Genomic DNA, 24,855 nt, shown 5'->3' with positions numbered 1-24,855 from the left:
CCGTTTTTGCGGTACCTCTGTATATTTCTATGGCATCGCTGTTGAAGAGTAATTATCTGATGGATTTACTTATTGTAGAGTTAAAGAATGTTATCATGGGCATTGTAAAGTTTGAAGCAGATGGCATAATAAATGTATTTAAATGAGCGCCTCATTCATTAATCCGTAAGATCTTACCTTCATGTTGTGAAAACATAGCCTGACAAGCCAGACCCACATCAAGATGTTTGGTCTGGAAACTCACCATAGACAGGGCTCAATCCGAGGGGCGGGATAAACGGTTGTCTTTCAAACTCCCTCTGCACGCGATAGGATAGCGCTACACCACCCAGAGCAACGAAGGTGAAGCAGAGCTCGCTGACTGATTAAACATTCGCCGTATCCGGTCGGCTAAACTACGAACACATCTTCCCGCTCTTTGTTCTTTTCTCAGAGAAAAGCTTAACTCCAAGTCTTCCAGAGTCGCGGTCAGAGCTGATTCGAAAGACCGCCGCCGTTCGCCAGTTTCTGTGTTAACTTGAAGCACGCAAACGCAACTCGGCCGTCGTCATTATGGCCCCGCCCGCCGACTATATACATGATGTGATTGGGCCGTCCAGATTTTGAGGAACACAGCTCAGAATGGTATTGAGAGTGCCTAGACGAAACTTGCGGACAAATTAAATTTGCTGCCGCTAGGGTGCGTCTAGATTTCTAGGCTAGTGAAAACACAAAGCCGAACACAACAAGCACACTGCTGAAAAGGGGCGGGACTTGATTTGCTAGAAATGTTTGCATTCACAAACTTTGACTCTTCTTCTGCTAAAGTTTTTGACAAACTAGTTCATTGAAGTGTTGAGACTGCCAACCATGCACCCACAATTCAAATTAGCTACAGCGTTCTCACTCGCTGACTAGCTAATGAGGGAACTCACATTAGGTAATGTGATTTGAAGACTGTACTTGTTAACAGGATCATGGCAGACAGTCCGTGGGTTGAAGTCGAGCTGCTGGCACTAAACAGACCCTCCGACCCGTCTGGTGCGGTGCGCGATATCCCCCACATTTATTTCAAATGTTTTAGGAGTTGTTTGGTGGGTTTCTTCTTAATCCCCTGAAATTTCCCATAACCCATCACCAGTTTGATAATAGCGCTGTACGTTTGTATGTGGAGCTGGTATATGAGAACTGTTAGCATTGTTGGTAGATGTCAGATAGCATGGTACAGAAAATTGCTCATCTAAGAATACCATGGTATTACCATGGTACTTTTTTTGTAAGTGGTGTATCGTAGTATTTTTTTTTTTTTTTACATGTAGGTGCGGTCTCAATGATGTGTGTATGCACGCTTGTATTGTGTGCTGTTATTGCTATGCAGAGTCGCTGTGTGTATATGTTCTGTACGGTTATCAGTGTGTGTTAGCGGAGTCGGTGTATCGAAGGACAGTGCGCTATGTATATGTGTGTGTGTGCGTGTGTTTGTTTGGACTCATGGTTGTGTAAGTGGTTGGTGCTGTGTCACTGGGCCGTTATCAGCCGTGTGCAGCTGTGCGGCGGTTGCACGCGGGTTGCCAGATAATCCCAGTTCTTTATGCAAATGTGGCGTTATCTGCGCGGTTCCAGGAGGAATGCACAGGGCTTTTAAACAGGGGAGCCCAGCCTGCAAAGCCCTGATTACAGCAGCTCAGAGAGCAATTATTGTTTAGCGCTCTCTCTCTCTCTCTCTCTCTCTCTCTCTCTCGTTCATTCCCTCTTCAGTCGTTTGAGAGAGCATACTCTCTCTCTCTCTCTCTCTCTCTCTCTCTCTCTCTCTCTCTCTCTCTCACTCTCTCTCACTCTCTCTCTCTCTCTCTCTCTCTCTCTCTCTCTCTCTCTCTCTCTCTCTCTCACTCTCTCTCTCTCTCTCTCTCTCTCTCTCTCTCTCTCACTCACTCTCTCTTGATCTCTCTGGCTGCTATATGTTTAATTGGACATATGTAATGCCCTATGATGTTACTCATGTCACAGAAATCAGACAATTTGGTATTGTTTTGTAGCTTTTTTGCAGTTTTAGCCCCTGGAAAGTCATTCTGGCTGTGAACAAGTTTAATGTTGCCACCCTACTGAAGTATTTGTCTTATACAAACTCTCCCAAATTGTATCTGTTTTTCTTTTCTTTTTTTCTTTTTCTTTTTTTTTTTAAATGTTGTTGGTGACAAACTTCACTATTATTATTGCTGATTTTTACGGTTTTGTTAATAATTTTTTTTTACTGTATAGCAATGTGCTATAAAACACTTTGAACCTCACTAGCAACTGGTAGCATAGCAACATGCTGAAAACCCCTTTTACTGCATAGCAACATGCTGAAAACCCCTTTTACTGCATAGCAACATGCTGAAAACCCCTTTTACTGCATAGCAACATGCTGAAAACCACTTTTACTGCATAGCAACATGCTGAAAACCACTTGTACTGCATAGCAACATGCTTAAAACCCCGTTTACTCCATAGCAACATGCTGAAACCACTTTTACGGCATAGTAACATGCTGAAAACCACTTTTACCGCATAGCAACTCCTTAGTATCAACACGGCAACGTGTGCTAAAAAACTACGGAAGCTTGTTTCCACCACGGAATAAAACCATTTAAAAGATAATTGGGACATTTTTATCTCCTCAATTCATTTTTTTTAATTTATTTTTTATTGTGACTTTTTTCTTTTAATTTTGACTTTCTCACAATTATGACTTTTCAATTACAAATGTTTATTTATTTATTTTCCTCAGTTAAATTTTTTTCTTGTGATTCTGACTTTTTTTTACTTACAATTGCAAGTTTATATCTCACAATTGTGAGTTTATATGTCACAATTCTGACTTTTCTTGCAATTGCATGTTTATATCTTGCTTTTTTATTGCAATTATAACTTTAGCGATTGCAAAAAAATTCCTCGCAATTCTGACTTTTTCTTGCAGTTTTTATCTTGCAATTCTCACTTTTTACCCTCACAATTCTCACTGTTTTCTTGCATTTGCAAATGTTTTAAACGGCTGAGGCTAAACACTACAGCCAGCAGAGGGAGCCATTTCCGCATGTTTTCAACTCGCGCGTGGGGGATGGGAGATCACAGCACTCAGCTCCGCTGCAGCCCCAGTCATTCATGTTTAACTTGCGCTCTTGCGGCCAGCAGAGCAAAGTAAGTCTTTCAACTTCTCAAACTAATTCCTATGAAAGTTAAGCTTTCAAAGGCATGAACTGAAAACGCAACAGACTGAACATGCACTGTGAATTTATGCCGCGAGTGCCGTCGCGTTTACCTCAGCTCTCATCACGAGCTCATCCATGACTCAATCAATGTGACTCCTGCAGCGTTTTGGGCTGTGAGACTCCTCAGCGGCTAAATCACATATTGAACAGTTTTTAAATTGTAGTGTCTGTTCTCTAACTGAACTGATTTTATAAAGATGATAGCGGTTGCGGTGGGAAAAGAATCAGTGAGTCAGTAATCTAGTAGCGGTGGCTTTGGGGAGGCAGCGAAGCATTCTGGGAATTGTTGTCTTTCATCCCCATGAGACAAAAATACATTTTCTGTCTTTTCTCAGTCTAGAAAGCACCAAAATTAAAAAATAATTTCCCATTTTAAATACAGATTCATCTTCCCATCGCTGAAGTACTTCTTTCACTTTTTCTCACTCTTTTTTCCTCCTGTCTTTTCTTGCTCTCTCTTATCACTTTTTCTTTCTTTAACGCTTCCTTCGCCCTTTCTTTCAAGCTCATTTCTCTTTCTTTTTTTAACCTTTTTTTCTGTCTGTCCGTCTTTTTCTTTCTTTCTGTCAGTAGGTGTAGGTGAGATAGCGACTGTTATGACTTGGGAGTGTTTCACTGCTGTTGTTGACTTGTTCATTAATTAGCTTTTGTTTATTGTTTTGTATTTTACTTTTAATTGCCTCACTGTTAATTAAATATGCAAATTAATATACCACTGCCCTCATAGCCAGCCCAGAGTTTAATAGAAGAGGAAAATTATACATTTAAACATGACAGAAAAAGGCATTTTTGATTCTGGTGAGGGAAACAGAGTTTGATGAACAGCGCCCAAACGATCATTCGACGACAGTCACCAAGAAAAACATTAAAGGACTGTTAGGATGCATTTCAGTGCCAAACACACACACACAACATAGAAAGCAGTTTTCTGTTATCTACAGGCAGACAGTCATTTGTGAAAACACGTGCGTCTGAATGGAAGAAAACCTCCAGTGGGTTTGAAGACGACGTCATTCATTTAATTTTAATGTTTGACTGTCCATCTGTGATTGACAGGTGGTAGCTGACACCAACATCAGTGCCATAGCCAGTCAGGTGGAGAGTCTGTCAGTAGCTCCACCCCTAGCACCAACCCAGAGGTCCGGCCAGTGGAACCAGAGTGAGTGAGGCATCACCGTTCATTAGTCACATGGCAACAGGACTCTCCCTTCTTGTTTGACCTTAAACATTCTGTTACAGTACTCAGTTGATTGCATAAGATTTTGTTCTGTGTTTGTGTAATATTAACAGGACACCCAAGCCAAAGACCATTACTCTGGAGAAGGGCACAGATGGGCTGGGCTTCAGTATCGTTGGTGGATTTGGGAGTCCACATGGAGACCTTCCCATCTATGTTAAAACAGTCTTTAGCAAGGTATTTTCTTTTGGTTCACCAATTACTGTCTTCATTTCCAGATTTAACAAAATGAAACGCACTTGGACTCCTGACATTGTACACTAGATTAGAAATTCACCATGGCGTAGTGGAAAACGCATGTGCTAAAAAAAAATTGAAACATGTTGCTCATATGGCCAACTCAACATTAAATCCAGCTCGCAACATCCTGCTCATCCCATTCCCCCCATACTTTTTCAACCTCAAATAAAAAATAAATTACAGTTAAATAGAAATGGGAAAAAATGAATAACAATTACAAAAGCTCAACAAAATTACTGAAATTAAAATATAAAAATTAAAGACCACTTCCAAATATTTAATATATAATATAATAGTCTATAAATAAAACTAAAAGAACACTGGTATATAGTCAATGTTCAAGCAATATAATGTGAATAAAGTAATTGTTTTTTGTTTTGTTTTCAGAACATTTTCAGAAACTTGCATAAGAATTTTTATGAGTGTTGTGCTGACTGTACTGCTCTGTTTGCGCTGTGGCCAGCAGGGAGCAGCACAGAGCTCTGTTTCACACAAACATCCAGAGATAAGACACTTCATATTCTCCTAGAAACTAGACATGTTTTGTGTTTACAGGATATGATTTTTCTGATGACTCTATCAACCTCTCTGGAGGTCGGTAAATTTAAACACTAGATTATTTCTTATTATGACACCTGTTAGTGGGTGGGACATATTAGGGATGAATTGAAGTGAAAAATGTTTTCTCAAAGTTGATGTGTTAAAAAATGGACAAGTTTAAGGATCTGAGTGAGTTTGACCAGGGCCAAATTGTGATGGCTAGACGACTGGGTCAGAGCATCTCCAAAACTGCAGCTCTTGTGGGGTGTTCCCGGTGTGCAGTGGTCAGTATCTATCAAAAGTGGTCCAAGAAAGGAACAGTGCTGAACCAGCCACAGGATCATGGGCGGCCAAGGCTCATTGATGCTTGTAGGGAACTAAGGCTTGCCTGTGTGGTCTGATCAAACAGACGAGCTACTGTAGGTCAAATTGCTCAATAAGCTAATGCTGGTTCTGATAGAAAGGTGTCACAATACACAGTTTGTTGTGAATGGGGCTGCATATCTGCAGACCAGTCAGTGTGCCCATGCTGACCCCTGTCCACTGCCGAAACCACCTACAGTTGGCACATGAGCATCAGAACTGGACCACGGAACAATGGAAGAAGGTGGCCTGGTCTGATGAATCACGTATTCTTTTACATCACGTTGATGGCCGAGTGTGTGTGCGTTGCTAACCTGGGGAACACACGTCACCAGGATGCACTATGGGAAGAAGGCAAGCCAGCGGGGGCAGTGTGAAGCTTTGGAAAATCATATGCTGGGAAACCTTCGGTCGTGCCATCCATGTGAAAGTACCACCTGCCTAAGCGTTGCAAACCATGTACACCCTTTCATTAAAAAAGTTTTCCCTGGTGGCTGTGGCCTCTTTCAGCAGGATGATGCGCCCTGCCACAAAGCAGAAATGGTTCAGGGATGGTTTGAGGAGCACAATGAGTTTGAGGTGTTGACTTGGCCTCTAAATTCCCCAGATTTTAATCCAATTGAGCATCTGTGGGATGTGCTGAACAAACAAGTCTGATCCATGAAGATCCCCACATCGTAACTTACAGGGCTTAAAGAATCTGCCACTAACATCTTGGTTTCAGATACCACAGCACACCTTCAGGGGTCTAGTGGAGTCCATGCCACTACGGGTCAGAGCTGTTTTAGTAGTAAAAGGGGACCAACACGTTACATAACAACATGTTATGTCTGATCATATATTATATTATAAATATCATATTTTGGTACATATAATGATCTGTTAAGAATTATTAAAGTACTAATGGTCAATTGTGGTCATTTAATGATCCTCTCCTCCTCCTACCTGCAGGGGGCGGCGGCGGTGGACGGGCGTCTGAAGCGTGGAGACCAGCTGCTGTCAGTAAACGGAGAGAGTCTGGAGGGCGTCACGCACGAGCAGGCCGTGGCCATACTGAAGAAGCAGCGGGGAAGCGTCACACTCTCTGTGCTCTCCTAACAAACACACTAAGGACTACATCTACTGAAAAACACACACATTCCATTCACACATCTTAAAGAGACTGCATCCGCAAAAGCCGTCATTCGGCCACTTTACTTCCTGATGTGGAGACTGTTTGCACTTGATCGTTTAAACTGCGCCTGTTACTGTTTGTGCACCTGGTATCAAAATCAATTAGAAAACAGACTTATAAAGGGAAATTATTTTATCGTCTTTGTCTTAGTCATGGACCTGTAGCGAATGTGAGGGGTGAATTATGGGGCGATATTACTGATGATTATTTTGATGAAATGAGTGCTGGTAACTCAAGATCAGGTGGAAAAATGATGCTAGACACACACGAACATACATACTCTTTATTAGTAATTATCATTTCAGTGCATACGACAACTTCTAGTGTGGTCGTCACGATTTTGTTTTGTGTACTTAAAACACACATACTTTACAAACCTGCCTTATTTTTAATCAATCAGATTAATTTTTCCAATAAATGTAGATAAATGTATGGACGAGCGTTAATAAGGGACGATAGACAGGCAGATCAGACTGCTGGAATGTTTTGTTTAGCTTGTATTAGATATTAGGATCATTTCAATCAAATAATTTACATGGCAGGGTAGTTCTGTGAATATTTCAAACTCGTATGTATTTTGGAATAGTTCCAAACTTGGATGACTGACTTCTGTGCAGTTTAAAATTAGATATTTTGCAGAATGTTCAAGCTGCTCTTGGCCATACAATAAAAGTGAATGGGGACTGGTACTTTTGAGCTCCAAAAATGATAAAAATTATCATTAATTTCTCTCAAAAGTTGTTCAAATGGCGCGTACGCTACAGTTAAACTTTTTGGAAGTCGTTTGCTAGTTTTTTCTAGTGAGGAATAGACTGAAATTGTAATTTGTTTTTCAATTAAAGTCTTCAGAATTTCAGACAAAACTTTATTTTTCAAATATAATAATTCAGACAGTTCTTCGCACAAACACTTTATGGTTTCAGTCTTAAAATATTTGTCATTTTTGGTGCGTGACTGTCCCAGTCCTCGTTCACTTTCATTGTATGGAAAAAAGCAGCATTAGCATTCTACAAAATATGTCTTTTTAGGTTCCACAGAAGGGTCTGAAATGACATAAATAATGACCATTTTAATTTTGGGGGAGAAATAGTCCACTGTGTTGCCGTTGTGTACTGAGATTTTAAAAATGACAGAAATCCTTATGAATAACATAGTTTTTTATTACGTTTTTGTAATTCCATTTGTAATTCAATTGCACATGTTTGTCATTTCATTGTAAATATGTAATTTATTTCCTTTTTAGGGTGTTTTTGCATCACTTTTGTCTTCATGAAGATGTCTCGCATATCCTAGTTTGACACCGTGTGTGTCTGTGTGTCACAATATGAGGATATCCTGTGTCAGTCTCTGTCCTAGAGGAAGTGTAGCAGGCTCTTGAGAGACTATCAGGCCTTTCCAGGTTGTAGACGGCGTATGGAAGCCTCGTCCAGACCGTCTCCTCCACTAGGATTTCGTAAGCACATCCTCATACAATGCCTCTCGAATTCTCGTGCCATGTGGACAGTGTGTTCTGAACTGTCCAGCGCTACGTCCCTTTAATAAGATTGCCTGTCTTCCCCCTTATCCTTCAAGAAAACGCAACACCCCAGTCTGCTACCTTCCACTAGATCTTTACATATGGGCTGTGAAACACAAAAACTGGCTTGAATCATATCGATTCTTCAACTCACACTCGTATGACTCAGCGGTCGAGGGTAACACATTTATATAGGCCATTTTCTGTCAGTGTAATGTTTTTAAAGTCCAAAGAAACCTTTTAGTTAAATTCATACAATAGATACAGATCTAAGCCTGAAATAAAGCTGATTTATTAACATTTACAAAACACATAATTGGTCGTTATGGTCTGTGACTTTATTTTAGACAAGTAGAATTTATCTGAAGTGTAAGAAAATAAAATTATTTTCATTTTAAACATCTTTTGACTTCTAAATTCTGACGTTTGTGTGTGTGTGTGTGGGGGGGGGGGGGGGGGCATTAAATCTATGCCTGGGGAAAACTTTTTGGGGGGGTTTATTTGAATTTATGCACAAAAAAACCTTCGCACCAACCCTTTCTGCATTAGTTTACACAACTATTTAATTATTAGGAATCAGTAAGACCTTTTCTTTAAAATATAAATTAATTTTATTGAAAAAGGATGCATTAAATTGATCAAAAGTGACAGTAAAGACGTATAATGTTACAAAACATTATAAAACATAAACACTAATAGGATTGTTTTCTTGATCAGAAAATATGACACTGAAGACTGGATAAATAATGCTGAAAATTCAGCTTTGCATCACAGGAATAAATTACGTTTTAAAATAGTAAATTAAACTAATATTATTTCAATTTTTACTGTATTTTTGATTTTTATTAAATAAATGCTTCCTTGCTGAGACGCACGCTTATTAAAAAAAAAAAAAAACATTGCAATTCCTACCCATCAAAAACTTGAATAGTAGAGTATATTGATTTTTTTTGTACAACAAATATCTGTAAGACACTGAGTATCTGATATTATATCATGTTCACAACTGATACATCAACACATTCCCCTTAGAATGAATTTCAACTAATTTATAGTGGATTTTTTTTAAAAGAAATCTACAAAAATCACTGCTAAACTTTCCTACAAGAAAGAGCTGCATCAGCTATTAAAATGATAACTTATTACACCAGAACATAAGGTTAACATGGCCTGCTGACTCTGCTAATGGTGGACATTTCCTTGAAATTACATTGCGGTTACTTTTTCGTCCGCTTGGTGAATGGTCACGTTCTCATATGCGTTAGGGTCGTCGCTGCTCCTGAAAAACAAGTGTCAATTCCAAAAGCATTTCTAAAGCGAGTATACAGTATTTAATTTTAATCATTAACATTAAATTAAACATAAAGCATCATATGAGGCGTTTATTCAGGAACGTGATTTCAAGCCACATAAACGGTTCTCATGAGCACTATCAGTAATGATAGCATATCTTTTTATCCCAGGAATGTCTATTTAAAGTATTGATTCACTCTGAGCTTTATAACAGCTGTATTTATTGAGGTATTATTACCTGACTGCGTCAAGGCTGGTTTCATGGGCTGATGATCCATTAGTCATGGCGTATTCATTGGCTACGACTGCTTCGGATTTGCTAAAAAGAAAAACGGATTAAAATTCTGTGTTTACACACACCAGATTTGGGAAACCAGTTGCTCAATAGTGTATTTATGTGATCTAAATAGATAAATAGCCTAAACATGTTAAATTACTCAATAATAACTTTAATTTAAGACATATTATTTAAGAAAAATTAAGAATGTACACCAAGAAATGGTTCTTCTAGCTATTGTAATGCTACCAAAACTTCTTTTGGAATCTTTATTTTTAACAGTAATATTTCACAAGATAGGTCACCCAAAAATGAACATTCTGACAACATATTTTTTATTTAATAACATTTTTTTGGACCCAAATGACTTTCATTGTTTGGCTGTTCTTCTAAATAGCTAGCTACCTTCTTTTGTGTCATGCAGATGAAAGTCATTCAGGTTTGGAACGACATAAAGGTGAATAAATTATGACATAATTGTCATTTTTAGGTGAACACTGTACCCATAATATTACAAATGCTGCTGATTTCAGTGTGGCGTTGAAATAGATGCAATGGTTTACCTTGGAGTCTCACACCAGGCTTTGTTCACAAGGAAGGTGATGAAGATAAGAAAGAGGAACACAGCAACGGCGATGATTCCAGTAAGCCAGTTGGGCAGAGCTTGCTTTGCTGCCTCTAAAAGAGACCCATGATAAAACAGTATGTTAAAATACCTAAAACTTGCTTTTATATGCTTGGTGATGCTGTTTTCTAACTTTCTAGATTTCCCTCCCCAAAAAAAATATGTGAAGGCTGTACCTGCTTGAGCCGCAACTAGTCCCAGAGTGAGCAGGAGCCAGGGAAGCACAGCGACTGGTTTTCCCATGTTTATTCCTCTTTAGATGCACACAAATGTGTTGAAATGTGAATGGACCTGTGTCCCTGCTTTTCTATAACCAGGAAAGAGTTTCCTGAAATTCAGTGGAAGAAAACGACAACACCCAGTGGTCTATACAGGTTGAGTCAATCATTTACCCTTGCATCGCAAAGGAATAACAGAGATGTGACGGGTGCTTCTGATTAGCTACATCTGAATCAACTGTTATCACAGTTATATCCGATATCAACTACATAAACCTTCATGGCTTTCATAAATACTGCTGTTTTGTTCTCAAGATGATGGTAGATTTGTTAATCCAGTGGAGGAAGTCCTATCCCACCGTGCAGATTTAAGAAATGAAGACGCTCCATAAGCTGCTAATGTGAGTCTTTAGATTTCAGCGATTACGGAATTTGTCTGGTTAGCATTCCATGGTTTTCAATTAGTAACAGATCATTGGGGGGCTGTTTGACACATTAAACCCACCAGTGCCACTTTGCTCCTGTGGAAGTTACATTTTAGCTAGAGTAAGCAAATTGTATAATCGTGTTTCGACTGCTTCGGTTGTCTTTTATTTTTTTAATAATTTAGCAGCCCGGAGTCAGTCATTCTGTATCCTATAGCCTACCAAAACCTATTGATCATGTGTTTATCTCAGGGCATTTTTAGGTTTTCATCCATGAGAAGTGTTCCTGCAACATAAACGGAGGACAGCGTACGCCAGGGTCATTGCTTTGATTCTCGGAAATGAGAAATAAACTGATAAAACGTATAGGCCTACCTTGACTTAATGTAAGTAAATTCACATAATCATATAAATGTAGTATTACTGATAATACTTTACATTTATCTATCTTACTTATCTATAGTTACATGAAGAAACTCTTAACATCCATGGAACCTTTCCATTCCACAAAAGGTTCTTTAGTATAATATAATATAATATATATATATATATATATACATACATACATACATACACACACACATATATATATATATATATATATATATATAATCACTAAGAATATTGTTATTTGTAGAATGCATACCTTGAATTCAATAAACTGTAAGTAATGTTTGATACAATTACCATATACAGTCCCTGACAAAAGTCTTGTCGCTTGTGTACAAATTGACCTAAAGTGCCGCTGAAATATATTTCTAATCAAGATTTTTTTTACAAGAAATGGCTCATTTTAATCCCACCAGCTTTTGTGATAATGTTTCAGTGAAAAACTAAACTTTCAAAAAGTATTATAATATTCACAGCTTGGTAAAGCCCATTGAGTCAATTTTTGCAAAGACATAAGTGTTGTCACCTTGTCATATGAGCTTCACCTGTTACTAATAATGGATCAATTAGGTCTCAAGTGTGTATAAAAAGAACCCCAGTACACTAGACCTTCACATCAACTGCAACTAGACATCTGCAAACATGCCTAAGATTCACCCTGAGACTAAAGTTTTGATTATCAAGAGGCTGAAGACCAGATCCACTGCTGATGTGGCAGACACCTTCAATGTGTCTCAGCGTCAAGTACAGAGGATAAAAAAAAGATTTGAAGAGACTGGAGACGTTTTTGACAAGCCCAGGTCAGGCAGACCCCACAAGACAACTGCTCGAGAGGACCGTTTGTTGGCTTGAAAATCCAAGGCCAGCCCATTTTCCACTGCAGCAGAGCTCCACGAGACCTGGTCACCTGAAGTCCCTGTGTCAACCAGAACAGTTTGTCGGATTCTGTCTCGAAATGGCCTCCATGGTCGAATCAGTGCCCAGAAGCCAGCACTAAACAAAAGACAATTGAAAAACCGTGTGGCATTTGCCAAGGCCCACAGCCTGCTAAAAGGATGGACGCTGGAAAAGTGGCAGAAGGTGGATTTTTCGGATGAATCTTCTGTTGAATTACACCACAGTCGCCGCAAATATTGCAGGAGACCTACTGGTGCCCGAATGGATCCGAGATTCACCCAGAAAACAGTGAAGTTTGGTGGCGGAAAAATCATGGTCTGGGGTTACATCCAGTATGGGGGTGTGCAAGAGATCTGCAGGGTGGAAGGCAACATCAATAGTCTAAAATACCAAGAAATCTTAGCTACCTCTTATTCCCAACCATAAAAGAGGCCAAATTCTGCAGCAGGACGGTGCTCCATCGCATATTTCCACCTCCACATCAAAGTTCCTCAAGGCGAAGAAGATCAAGATGCTCCAGGATTGGCCAGCCCAGTCACCAGACATGAACATCATTGAGCATATGTGTGGTAGGATGAAAGAGGACGCATGGAAGACGAAACCAAAGAATATTGATGAACTCCTGGAGGCATGCAAGACTGCTTTCTTAGCTATTCCTGATGACTTCATCAATAAATTGTATGAATCCTTGCCAAACCGCATGGATGCAGTCCTTCAAGCTCATGGAAGTCATACAAGATATTACATTTGGATTTGGTCAGGGACTGTATATCATGGCCCAATACTTTGTTCCCCACCATTCCCGAAGGATCTACACCAGGGTTGTCAAAATTCGGGGTACATGTACATGACAACTATGTACTAAACTAAAGAGTTTACTCTGTGCATTTTACAGGCAAAACCATTGTCAAAACAGTCCTCATTCACACGGATCCCCAAGAATGACTAAAAGAGCTGCATTATTCACGCCAGGCCAGTAGGTGGCGATGTCACTTTATAAAGAAACGACATGCCTACATGCATGCACATGATGTCACTATTTTACCAATTTGTGTTTTTGTAGTTTACACAATAATAGTATCGTTTTCAAAAAACGTTTAGGGCCCAAAACGCTATTGGGATGTAATTAAACAACAAAAACGCATGAAAATTTACTTTTTTGGTTGAAGATGGTGTCGTGTAATCGACCCCTCAGTTTCTGGAGAAACACTGTCCTGAGGAGTTCAAAGGGTTAGTTCACCCAAAAATGAAAAATCTGTCATTAATTACTTACCCTAGTGTCGTTCGACACCCGTAAGACCTCCGTTCATCTTCGGAACACAAATGAAATCCGATGGCTCAGAAAGGCTTTGATGGCTTTCAAAGTCCATCTCACTACAGTGGCTCTACGAGAATAGAATAGTTTTTGTGCGCAAAAAAACGAAAAAACGACTTGTATAGTGATGGGCCAATTTCAAAACAAAGATTCGAAACATTATGAATCGATTCTTGATTCGGCCAGTCACGTGATTTCACCAGTTTGGCAGTTTGACACATGATCCGAATCATGAATCAATATGCTGATTCATAACGGTTTGAATCTTTTTTTTGATATCGGCCCATCACTATATAAGTCAGTATTTAGTTGTTTTGCGCACAAAAACTATTCTCGTTGCTTCATAAAATTATTGTAGAAAAACTGTAGTGAGATGGGCTTTGTAACGGCGTATTTAGTGCCTTTTATGGGTCTTGAGAGAGGAAATGACATTGGTGTCAATGAAGGCCTTTCTGAGCCATCGGATTTCAACCAAAATATCTTCATTTGTGTTCCGAAGATGAACGGAGGTCTTACGGGTGTCGAACGACATTAGGGTAAGTAATTAATGACAGATTTTTGGGTGAACTAACCCTTAACTCCAACCCTAATTAAACACACCTGAACCTGCTAATCAAGGTCTTCAGGATTACTTTCAGGCCTGACGGAGCAAAGGAATCAGTGACGACCTCGTCGAAAGTCATTAAATATAGCTACACCAGCCTGGACACAATATAAGAGCATCCTGATTAAACTAAATTCAAGTTCAAGATGCACTGAATCCAGTAAACCGCACGCATTTAATGTTTGCACATAGCCTAATAAATTAGCCGCTACTCAAAGAAATGTATTTTACTGGTGTTTACCTATACCAGCCTGTTACTGACTGAATGGGTCCTGTAAATTACATTGTGTCACTAGAACCTGGCCGGATAAAATTAACATTTATTATTATTATTATTATTATTATTATTATTATTGGCTATTTAAAACGTCATCCAACGTATTGCCAAATAGGCTTTCCAAAGAAAATTCAGTATAATAGTAGTAAATATATATCTCTGACACGTGTCCCGCAAACTCACATCTATGTAACCAGGTGGTCATATTTCTGACACTGCCGGAAGTTTGTCAGAGGCTAAGGTTTATCACAAAGGCAATGTCTGTCGATAAACAAATCACAGTAAGCCATCAAAGACAGACAATTTTAATCGACCCCTAACATTTGTCTCAAGCGGCAATACAATGTAAACTCTTTGGGACAGGCATGCAAAGTGCAAATTCCGGCAATCAGGAAGTCATGAGCGCACATTATGAGTCATTTTACCTCGTAATTGTCCAGAATCAGTGATACGACTGTACAACCTAAAATATTTTAGCTCTTTTAAAGTTGTCAGTGCCCACATTTTTCGACATGCTTACAAATAACCCCAAAAACTGTTTGACCTTTTAGACTATGCAAACCGTGGCATTTCTCTCAATGGAAACGATCTGTCTGCACAGCAAAAGACAGTACTTTGCTTAAAGATTACCACTGTTTGAACATCGCAAACCAATTTCCAGTAGAAATATTCCCCCAAAAAATTGTTTTTTAGAGCATTATTTCAAGCAGACAACACATTGTTCTGTTTAACACCTCGCTTGACTAACCAACAACAAGTTGGTGAAGGACTGTTTGAACTTGAGGGCATTGCTGACTGTTTTCGTCCCATCTTATTAAACCACAATAGATGAGAGCACACAAGACAGCGCTCTTGAGGTGAAGAGTGACAAAGCAAATGATTAACAGACCAAAACAGAGAAAAATAGGCGGAGTTGGATGAGGACCACGATCCGCCTCCTCTGGACTCAAGGGACACATGAGCATCTCACGGCCCAGAGGAAATTAGCACCGCTTTATAACCAGAAATGCGTCCTGCCCACTCATTAACACCTCGTATAAAATACCGGCCTGCTCCCCAAGGGAGCCACTTCTGCCGATGGTGTGGTAGATAGCCATGAGAGACCTCAGTGGAGACTCTTTCCACTGGCTTGTCCTGCCTCTGAGAACCAGACCTTTGGGAGGTTCACTGGGACGTCCTTGCCCCAGAAGGAGGGGCGTCTTAATTGAATACTCTCTCCCCTTGTCTAGTTATCTCAGGGTAATGGTGGTCTTTATCAGTCGGTAAGCATGTCCTTTTGTTGTGATGGGGCTCCTTTGAGATCCTTCCAGGTTGAAGCTGTGTAGCCTTCGGTTTGGGGCCGCTGGTGGGAAAAAGGCGGATGGTCTCTACACCGCAGTTAATTAAAAAGGGAAAAGATGGCGCCAAAAATCCCTGATTGAATCCGTACCACCAGCCCACTATTTCAAGAGCGAGCGCATTGGCATTTGAGATGAATGAAGGGACTTAATAGAATTAGAGTGTTTTGATGGTGTGTTTAATCTCTGGTGGGATACACACAGGCCTGTGTATCATGTGGCTTTAGTATTCATGGGAAGCGGACACCATTGAAGATCTTACTAATCTTCAATGGACAAATAAAACTCTAATTGAGCGGCACAAAACTTGATATTGAACCCACAGTTTTATTGTTCAGAGTGAAATGTACCAAATTAGATAAATAGAACATGTTTGTGTTAATAGTTACGTCTAATTTTGATTCAGATCTGTGATGCAATTTATGTAAGTCTTACTAAAAATGACAATTTTGTCATCATTTACTCGGCTTTATTTTGTTCAAAACCTGTATGACTTCATTTATTCTGTGATTTTTTATTTTATTTATTTATTTATTTTATTTTTTTAAGATTGTATTGGCTGCTCTTTTCCATACAATGATTATATAAGCATAGAGCTCCCAAAACGACAAAAACAAATAAATAAATACATTATTATGTATAATATATTATTATTTATTTATTGTGCTTTTGGTGATTTTTGTTTTTGTTTACTCGCCATACGTAAATAAACATGAAATAAAATACATTTATTAATATGATTATAATTACGATAATAATACTATAATATTATTCATCACCTTAAAACACAGAGTGTATCAAAGTGCTGTACAATTCCATTATAAATGTATAAATTGTATAAAAAAATATATTATTATATAAAATTATAACTTTTCATTGATATTAGACATTTAATATTGATTGATTGTGATTTTGGTGAAGTTTTGTCAAGCCAGCATAAATAATATTATGGTGATTTTTTTTTTTTTGTTGTTGATTTTTTGTTGAAAAAAACTATTACTTTAATAATACTAATACTAATAATCCTCTAATAATATTTTATTTGATCAAATATAATATAAAATATAAAAAAAATATTTTATTTTATTTATTAAGCACCATAAATAAGTAAATCATTTTAATTTTATTATAATGCATATTTTTGGACCAACTGTTTGGAACAAAATGAGCCTAAATAATAACCAAATTTTCTTGTTAATAGTTAAGCTATTCATTTTAAATACTGTAATGCGCTCTGAATCCTTTAAGCTAAAGGGCATGAGAGACATTTCAGACAAAATAAATACTATCAATATTTCTCTCTCAGAGCCAATTTTCCATCCTCATACTGAGCGACCACAATATTGAGACTGTAAACGGTGTATTTGTGATTGCACACTACCTCCTCTTGATATGACACTTATTTAATTGAATTCCTTTTGTCTGAAATGTCCCTCATGTCCTTTAGCTGTTAGGATGGAAAGTGTTTGACAAGGTCATATGGGTGTGGATCAGTAATCGGTCTGGGAACTGCCCTTGGATCAGTTTTTCACAGTCCCTGCAGAGCCCCATGGGGCTAGTAGACCGACCGATGGCTTTTTCATTGGCTTTGATTCTTATCAGCCTTTAGATTCATATTCCCAGGGTTCAGACACCCATACACACCCTGCTATGACCCTGACTGTCCTTACACCCTCAGAATCTTAAAACAAGATAGGCCTTTTCAATGTTTCTAGCGTATAAAGCGCCTGCACTTTATGGCGCAATCTAAATCTTGTTGAAGGTATTTCATGTTATCACATCCAGCTGTATTCATTTTTCATGTCGGGGATTTAACATTTTGTTCCTTACATAAAAATACATTGTATTTTCTTTCTTTAAGTCCCGACTAGCTTGAGTGACTTGACAGTATTTTTTTTTCTTCTGTTTAATCCCTGTCTGCTGTGTTTTTGACACTTCGTAAAACGCTCCACTGGATATTTTTTTTCCTTCTCTACCTTTACAGTTGCCATGACAACAGAAACGGCTATTATATTTCAGACATTTATATCTACGGAATATCCAGCGGACAAATGCTCATGAAAATCTGACACAACCTCATTTTTCATAACAATAGCACACATTTTCAGGTTTGTGTTTTTTATTTTTGTGGGTTTTTATATAAAATTTGTGAGATATAACATTGCATATATTCATAGATAGATTTTCACCTTACAACAAAGGTCTTTCTACTAAATATCACATTAAAATAACAATTTTTTTTGTTTGTTTGCTCATTTAATACCCAATAAAAGACTTAAAGGTACCAAGACTGGTTACTCATTCCTCTGCTAAAAAGCAGATCAAGTTCATACAAGTCAAATAAAGTGACAGAACGTTACTCGATGAATGCGTCATTGCGAGATGCTCGGGTTGGAGGGGTGTCTGAGCCAAAGAAACGAGTGAATGAAGGGGAGATGGCGATGCGAATTAATGGTGTACCATGATCACAATGCAAAAGAACAGTCTAAAGGAACAAGGGGCATCGTTACAGACACACAACATTATCCCGGGTTATGTACACATTCTTGTACCTCCTCCACCATTTTTCTCGAATGCCTGTTCCGAAACATAATACTGAAAAACCATTTACAAAATGGTGATATTTTTTCCCAAAATAGCATTGTTGCTATTGTCAATGATGTGAATAATACTTCAAATTCCCAGTATGTACACATTTGTCTCAAAGATGCTGCAAAAAGCCAAAGCCGGGTCATCATTTCGTCATTTACTCACTCTTAATTCACTCTAAACCTGTAGGAGTTTATAACTTCTCCAGAAACAAAAAAAATATGTTTTTATCCATACAATGAAAGTCATTGGGGTCCAAAAACCAAACAAATTGGACCCCATTGACTTGAGTTTTCTCCTTTTGGGTTTCACCGATGATAAAAATTCAGGTTTGGAATGACATGAGGGTGAGTAAATGATGCCACAATTGTCATTTTTGGGTGAACTCCTTTTCTAGGACTTGACTTCTCCGAACGCTCATTTTTGCTGTAAAAGTCCTGCTGTTTCCAATGACCTCCTTACCAACGGTGTACCTGATGAGGTGTGGGTACCATTCAATCTTCTGTTTTCTTGTCGTTTTCAGGTGGCGATCCTGTCTAAGCAACTGAGTGTGGACTGAAAATCTACCTGACGTTTTCCCCCGTACCAGCGTTTCACCACGGAGGGCACCTTAGCATCGAAGCGCGAAGAGAAGAGCTTAACAGAAAGTCTTACGTAAGAATATGCTTGCACACGACATACGCTAGTTGAGGTCCATGAAGCGCCGCGCCCTCTCAAACCCGGGCCTCCAGAAGTCAGTCCGTTGACGCCAACTCAGTCATCGCTGGGTGTTTCCGTCCAGCGGGAGGCTGGAATGATGCAGTCCCCTCGCCGAAGACCTGGACTCCACCGACGAGTCCTGGTCCTCGGTAAAGCTCTCCGGGCTGGCGTCCCCGTCCAGCAGGCTCCCGCAGCTGGAGTTGGGGCTCAGCATCTCCTGGAGGAGGTCGTCCCGGACTAGGGTCGCGTCTCGGTTGGCTCGGGCGGGGGCGTCTCCGCCCACCATGTCGTCCTGGTCGTTGAGGAGCTTGGCCAGGAAGTTGATGTACTTCATGGCCAGGCGGAGGATCTCGTTCTTGCTGAGTTTCTTGTCGGGAGGGTGGGTGGGGATGAGCTTGCGCAGCTCCGCGAAGGCACCGTTCACGTTCTGCTGCCGCCAACGCTCGCGGCTGTTCGTGAAAATCCGTCGCACGATTTTGGGCTGCGAACCTGTGAAAGCAGAGAAAGTACAGTTAGGTTAAATTCCTTCCCAACCATTACTTTAGAGGGTGAGTTCTTGTTCATAACAAATCAGCGGCGTTTAACGTCACGGTTGAGTGCTTTAACAGTGGTTTCCTTGTGAACACACCTAAGGTGTTCACTCACTTCTCACCGATAGATTAGCTCTTTATCTCCCCCTATTTAGCCAAGAATTAATTAACCTTTCTATTATCTATGGCATTTTACATTCAATTATTCAGGGCCATTTCTCATCCTAGACAGCTCTGTTGGAACAGGGCTATCAATGCTTCACTTTGCCGGATGCACCAGTGACTTCATATAATTACACTTATTTAAACGGATTCCCAACCTCTTGAGTTAAGGAATAATTTAAAGCATTTTCCGCAATTGTCTTAAAGCGGCAGCGAAGGCAGCATCACATTTGACTCTCTTCTATATCATCTAAGTTCATATTGTGTCATGCATACCGCGTTTTCGTCTCATTAGAATCCCACATCTCAGTCTCAGCACTCGCAGCCAAACACATTGACTCATATTTGCATTTTTATAGGCAACTCGCAGCTATCTCTCGTGTGCATACACTGATTTTTTTTTAGGGGGGTTGGTTCCTATTGGCAACTGTAACCATTTTTTTCTCTCTTACATGCTATTTTCTGTCTTAAATAGTCTTTGTTTCACAACAATATTTTGTTCTCTGTTTATTTGAAGAGGAAATGCATTTTCACGCAATCCAGGATGCAAAAATATTGGTGGCGTTTATGGTAATTGCCACTTTAGCTGAATAATATTTATTTTACATCATTTTAATTTGCATGTGCAACTTAAGTGACATTATTTGCTAACAAATGGTACATTAAAGTGCATGAAAATGTGGGATTGCAAATAATCAATCCCTGCTAGAAAATGAATTCATTTTAATATTATGAACTTTATTGATGATAAGTACCCCATATAAAGATAATCTGTTTGTGTGCTCTAGTTTTTACCAAATTTGTTAAACATTTTGTTTTACTAAATAGTGCTTGGTGTGATTTTAAGATGGCGAGAGAGAGACTGAGATGATGGAGGGAAATTTAGAGATGAGAGAAAAAGAGAAAAGCACAGCCAAAGAGTGGCTTACCGTACTTAGAAAGATCTAAAATGCTCCTACCATCGCTGATTTCAACCTCATAAGGTGCAGGTCTGCGTTTCACTCGACTGCTGGGATACATCCCATACTGATCCCCATCTCCAGCAAAACCACTGAGGAGAAACGCATACACCACTCAGTACACCGATTTAAGCAAATTAATGCATGGAAAATGGTCCTAAAATGCAGTTTTTTTCATATTTATATACTTCAAATGTCACAGAGTAGAATGGAATAGAAAGCAGTCAAATACTAAAATTGTACAGAAAATCGTGTAAAATATATATATATAAAATACACTTTAATGCGTTAAAAAATGGCCCTAAACGCAGTTTATTCACATCTATACTTCAAATGTCATTGAATAGAAATCACTCAAATACTTAAATTGTACAGAAAAGCTTGAAATATATATATAGATATAAATAATATTCCATTCTATGTTTCACATCTCTATTAAATATATAAGTATGTTGTTTTCTTCATCTGCAACTGAATATGTTCAAGAGAAATTTGATGCATTTAAATGTATTTTTTATATTTTTCAAGCTTTTTTGTACAATTTAAGAACAAAACTATATATATATATATATATATATATATATATATATATATATATATATATATATATATATATATATATATATATAGTCCAATTTAATGCATTAAATAATGGTCCTAAATGCAGTTTATTCATTCAAATGTTATAGAATAGAAAGCACTCAAATACATAAATTGTACTGAAAAGCTTGAAAAATATATCAAATACATTTAAATGCATCAAATTTCTCTTTAACATATTCAGTTGCTGATAAAGAATACGAAGTACTTACATCTTTAATCTAGATGTAAAATATATAGAATGGAAATAGAAAAGAATAACTAAAACATTACTAAATATTATATTGTACAATACAAAACTGTGCATGATCAAATAAGGAGAAAACGATCTCTGATAAACGAAATATATTTTATTGTAAGCCCTATATTTCATTATTTAAAAACAGTTTTATGGTCATTCAATATACATTTAAATTGGTAAAATAAATCGTTGGCGTTACCGAATATTTTAGACATCAAAAATCATATTTACAGGTTTATAGTGCTAAGAAAATATCAAAACGAGAAATTAAGGATTTTAAGATCTGCAAATTAAATGATCACGAACAAAACGATATGGAAGAATAATAGAATAAACGAATGCATCTTTTTTTTCATCTTTAAGTTGAAGTATTAGTTTCTTTACGTAATGCGTAAAAGTCTGGTTACCTGTTAATAGTGGCGAGCGGTTGCGTCATGTTGCTGTAGAGCATCGCTCGTGCCGGGAGAGGGAAAGCGGGCGGACTCAACTGCACCATTCGAGTGTCGCTCAGCGGGTCTCTGGGAGGCAGAGGCAGTGGAATCGGTGGTCTGCACAGCTCGGTGGTCTGCACCTTATGGCTGATGTCTGCCTTGAGCTCTCTGCCTTTTATATCCGCGCTCCCTCCTCTCCTGGACAGCTCGATCACCGCCACTTCCTTTTTTAGCTCGGTGGCGTGGTGAGCCGTTTCCTTGGCAACGCCATTAAGGACGCGGACGCGCTCCTCGGGGAGGTGATGCTCTCCTGTCTCTGCCGTCGTGCCTTCCTGTTTCCCGCATGCGTCCCCCTCCTCGGGCGCGGTGTCGCGCGGGGGGGATCCGCAGCCCTCCGTGCTCGGGCTGAGCGGAAATTGCTCGGATTTCAGTTTTTCCATCATCCTCAAGTCCAGCTCCAGAAAAATCCAAAAGCTTATATATAGTGGTATCCAAAGGAAATTGTAATTCCCAACCAATCCTGCGCCTGTTTAGCTTCTCATCGGAGGTCACCTGTGAAAGCACACACCTTTATGCACATTGATTGAACGCCAGCGTTTTTACGCGCATCCTTTCTGTCCTCGGTGCGCGCGTGACTGGAAACACTGACAGTACAGTAACGCAGCTCTATGACAGCACGTGTCATGTGTGTCTCGCACAACTGCAAAGGCCCGCGCGATCAATTCCACGCGTTTTCGCCTGTGAGAATATAAGCACGTTTGCCTAAACGCACAAACTAAAATATTTGATCAAATAGTGTCTTTTTCCCTCGCCTTGACCTTGGCCTGTAGCCTGTGTATCATCATTCTGCTCGTTGTATCTGGAGATAAGCGTGTCATACCGGCGTCTTAGTTGGAAAAGAGCTTATCTTCTGCAAACATTGTTCTACATTTATTTAACCGACAATAATCTGCATAATAATGACAGGACGTGTTCAATAACACTTTTCCAGATTCGCATATTTAATCATATTAGCCTACATTTAAATGAGCAACATTAATAGTATTGTTATCATTTTAACTATACTATAACTCATCTATATCAACATGATTTCATAAATCAATATGGAATCATATAAGCGTATTTATTGTGTTGGTGATATTGCTGTACATTTATTTGTATGCATTGATAATGCGTATTTTCATTTTGACGTGACCTTTTATTAGCTATTGCATGTTTTTATATTATTAATATTTAAAATATATAGAGAGAGTTGACGGTTTTTTTTAATGGCTTTGGTCGTTAAAATATGTTGCGAATTTTCTTTGCATGTTATTTTGTAATGTGTCTTTCTCCAATGTTGCTTATTTTCTGTGTAATTATCGACTACAAGATAGCTAAATATTAATACGTCATTTTCAATTTACACACACTTGTACATTTAGTATAGCTTACGTCTTTCTGTTTCCTCTACAGATATTTAATAATGTATTATACATATTTAATGTATTATAAAATATTTAATAATTCTCGTATTTAAGGCTATTCAAGTGCCCAAAACAAGTAGATTTTAGTATTAATAATAAACGACCAAATATGAGGAAAAAAATCGTTGTATACTGCTACTACGGTTTCAAATACACTAATAATTTGACACGTCAATGGCAACAAACTTTAAAATGAAATACTTCATATTTAGCTATTTAGCCTATAATAACAGATAACCCGACCAAAATGTCAGCTTTGGTTTAATAAATGGGATATCGATGAGATTAGGTCATTTATTGGTGGAGTTATGGTGGCTATTATTTATAAACACTAAACGGAAAAGAGGACATTATCATCAGTGAGGAAAATCGAATCGAAATGAATCGAATTCCTTAACTTTAGATGAAAACATCATGTCTAAAACGCTCTTTATTATAAAATAAATGGCACATCGACATCTGCATTCTGCAGGCTCAAGGGCCTATTTGCTCCAAGTCCGAATACAGCCAAATAAAAATGCTATAAATCATACCTGACCTTATATTAATCATCGGGCGTCGATAGAAAGCCTAATTATGAGCTGCGTTAGTATCAAATGAGCGCAGAAACACCAATATTCGCCTCTTACCGTCGTCGGGCGGTGGATGTTAGTGTGTGCATGGAGCCATTTTGTGGAGGGTCATCCATGTCTGAGGTTTTAGATGCACTGAAGTGCTGTGTGGAACTGGAAGTGAGGTCTATATAATTCCACATCACGTCCAGCGCGCGCCTCTCAGTATGGGGAGCGGAACACGGGCGCAATGTGGCCAGGCGAGATAAGAGCGCAGTGGCGGCCACTGTGCGGTCGATAAGCCCCTAAACCCATTATTTATGAAATGATTCATTATTATTTTGCTTTTTATCGAGGGCAAATGCGAAGAGAAAAATATAGACTTATATTGTGAATGGATATGCATAAAAAATAACTCAGCAGATTGAGGGGGGAAAAAACGAATGCGTAATATTGTTGAACTGCTTCAGGGCTCAATCAGAAATTAATTATGCGGCCAAAAGTAACACATTTTCAGTGATATCGGCAGGGGATGTAGGGTTGAAAAGTACCATTAGCGGCTGTTTGTTTTACACATTTCAGCGTTTTCTGGCGTTTAGATTAAACTGGATGTACATAACCCTCCCTCACTGAGTAAAACATGTTAGACATGTTAGAAATACACACGCA

At 38.7% G+C, this 24,855-nt stretch overlaps 3 protein-coding genes across 3 annotated transcripts in view; 1 reads left to right on the top strand and 2 right to left on the bottom strand.

The window, feature by feature from the left end:
- Window positions 1–8,703, top strand: part of patj (PATJ crumbs cell polarity complex component) — a 143,031-nt gene extending 134,328 nt beyond the window's left edge. Inside the window, 4 exon segments of the mRNA XM_067415824.1 lie at window positions 4,287–4,335; window positions 4,338–4,389; window positions 4,521–4,644; window positions 6,562–8,703. Coding sequence (XP_067271925.1) covers window positions 4,287–4,335; window positions 4,338–4,389; window positions 4,521–4,644; window positions 6,562–6,708 — 372 coding nt within the window. The 3' untranslated portion in view covers window positions 6,709–8,703.
- Window positions 8,704–9,028: 325 nt separating this feature from the next.
- On the bottom strand, window positions 9,029–11,115 carry pdzk1ip1 (PDZK1 interacting protein 1). Its single transcript, XM_067415823.1, has 4 exons — window positions 10,672–11,115; window positions 10,434–10,548; window positions 9,832–9,912; window positions 9,029–9,579 (listed from the first exon to the last, which is right to left on the bottom strand). Exons 1-4 carry the CDS (start codon window positions 10,736–10,738, stop codon window positions 9,507–9,509), a joined length of 336 nt encoding a protein of 111 aa, XP_067271924.1. The 5' UTR covers window positions 10,739–11,115; the 3' UTR covers window positions 9,029–9,506.
- A 6,751-nt stretch (window positions 11,116–17,866) lies between these two features.
- Window positions 17,867–24,244, bottom strand: tal1 (T-cell acute lymphocytic leukemia 1). Its single transcript, XM_067415822.1, is given in 6 exon segments — window positions 17,867–19,376; window positions 19,379–19,735; window positions 20,898–20,989; window positions 22,146–22,179; window positions 22,182–22,204; window positions 22,206–24,244. Coding segments are annotated over 6 exon segments (1,008 nt in total). The 5' UTR covers window positions 22,613–24,244; the 3' UTR covers window positions 17,867–19,281.
- Between the last annotated feature and the right edge of the window lie 611 nt (window positions 24,245–24,855).

This window comes from Pseudorasbora parva, chromosome 14, assembly GCF_024679245.1.
Source record: "Pseudorasbora parva isolate DD20220531a chromosome 14, ASM2467924v1, whole genome shotgun sequence".
Lineage (NCBI taxonomy): Eukaryota > Metazoa > Chordata > Actinopteri > Cypriniformes > Gobionidae > Pseudorasbora > Pseudorasbora parva.
The sequence above is the reverse complement of the archived record's forward strand: the minus strand, read 5'-3'. Positions and strand labels throughout refer to the sequence as shown.

What these genes read in the sequence shown, in the direction of transcription:
- pdzk1ip1 (XM_067415823.1), bottom strand. Translation starts at nt 10,738, where the DNA reads ATGGGAAAACCAGTCGCTGTGCTTCCCTGGCTCCTGCTCACTCTGGGA. An exon ending in ACTAGTTGCGGCTCAAGCAG is followed by an intron (nt 10,549 to 10,671) that starts GTACAGCCTTCA and finishes GGTCTCTTTTAG; the next exon opens with AGGCAGCAAAGCAAGCTCTG. An exon ending in GCCTGGTGTGAGACTCCAAG is followed by an intron (nt 9,913 to 10,433) that starts GTAAACCATTGC and finishes TTTTCTTTTTAG; the next exon opens with CAAATCCGAAGCAGTCGTAG.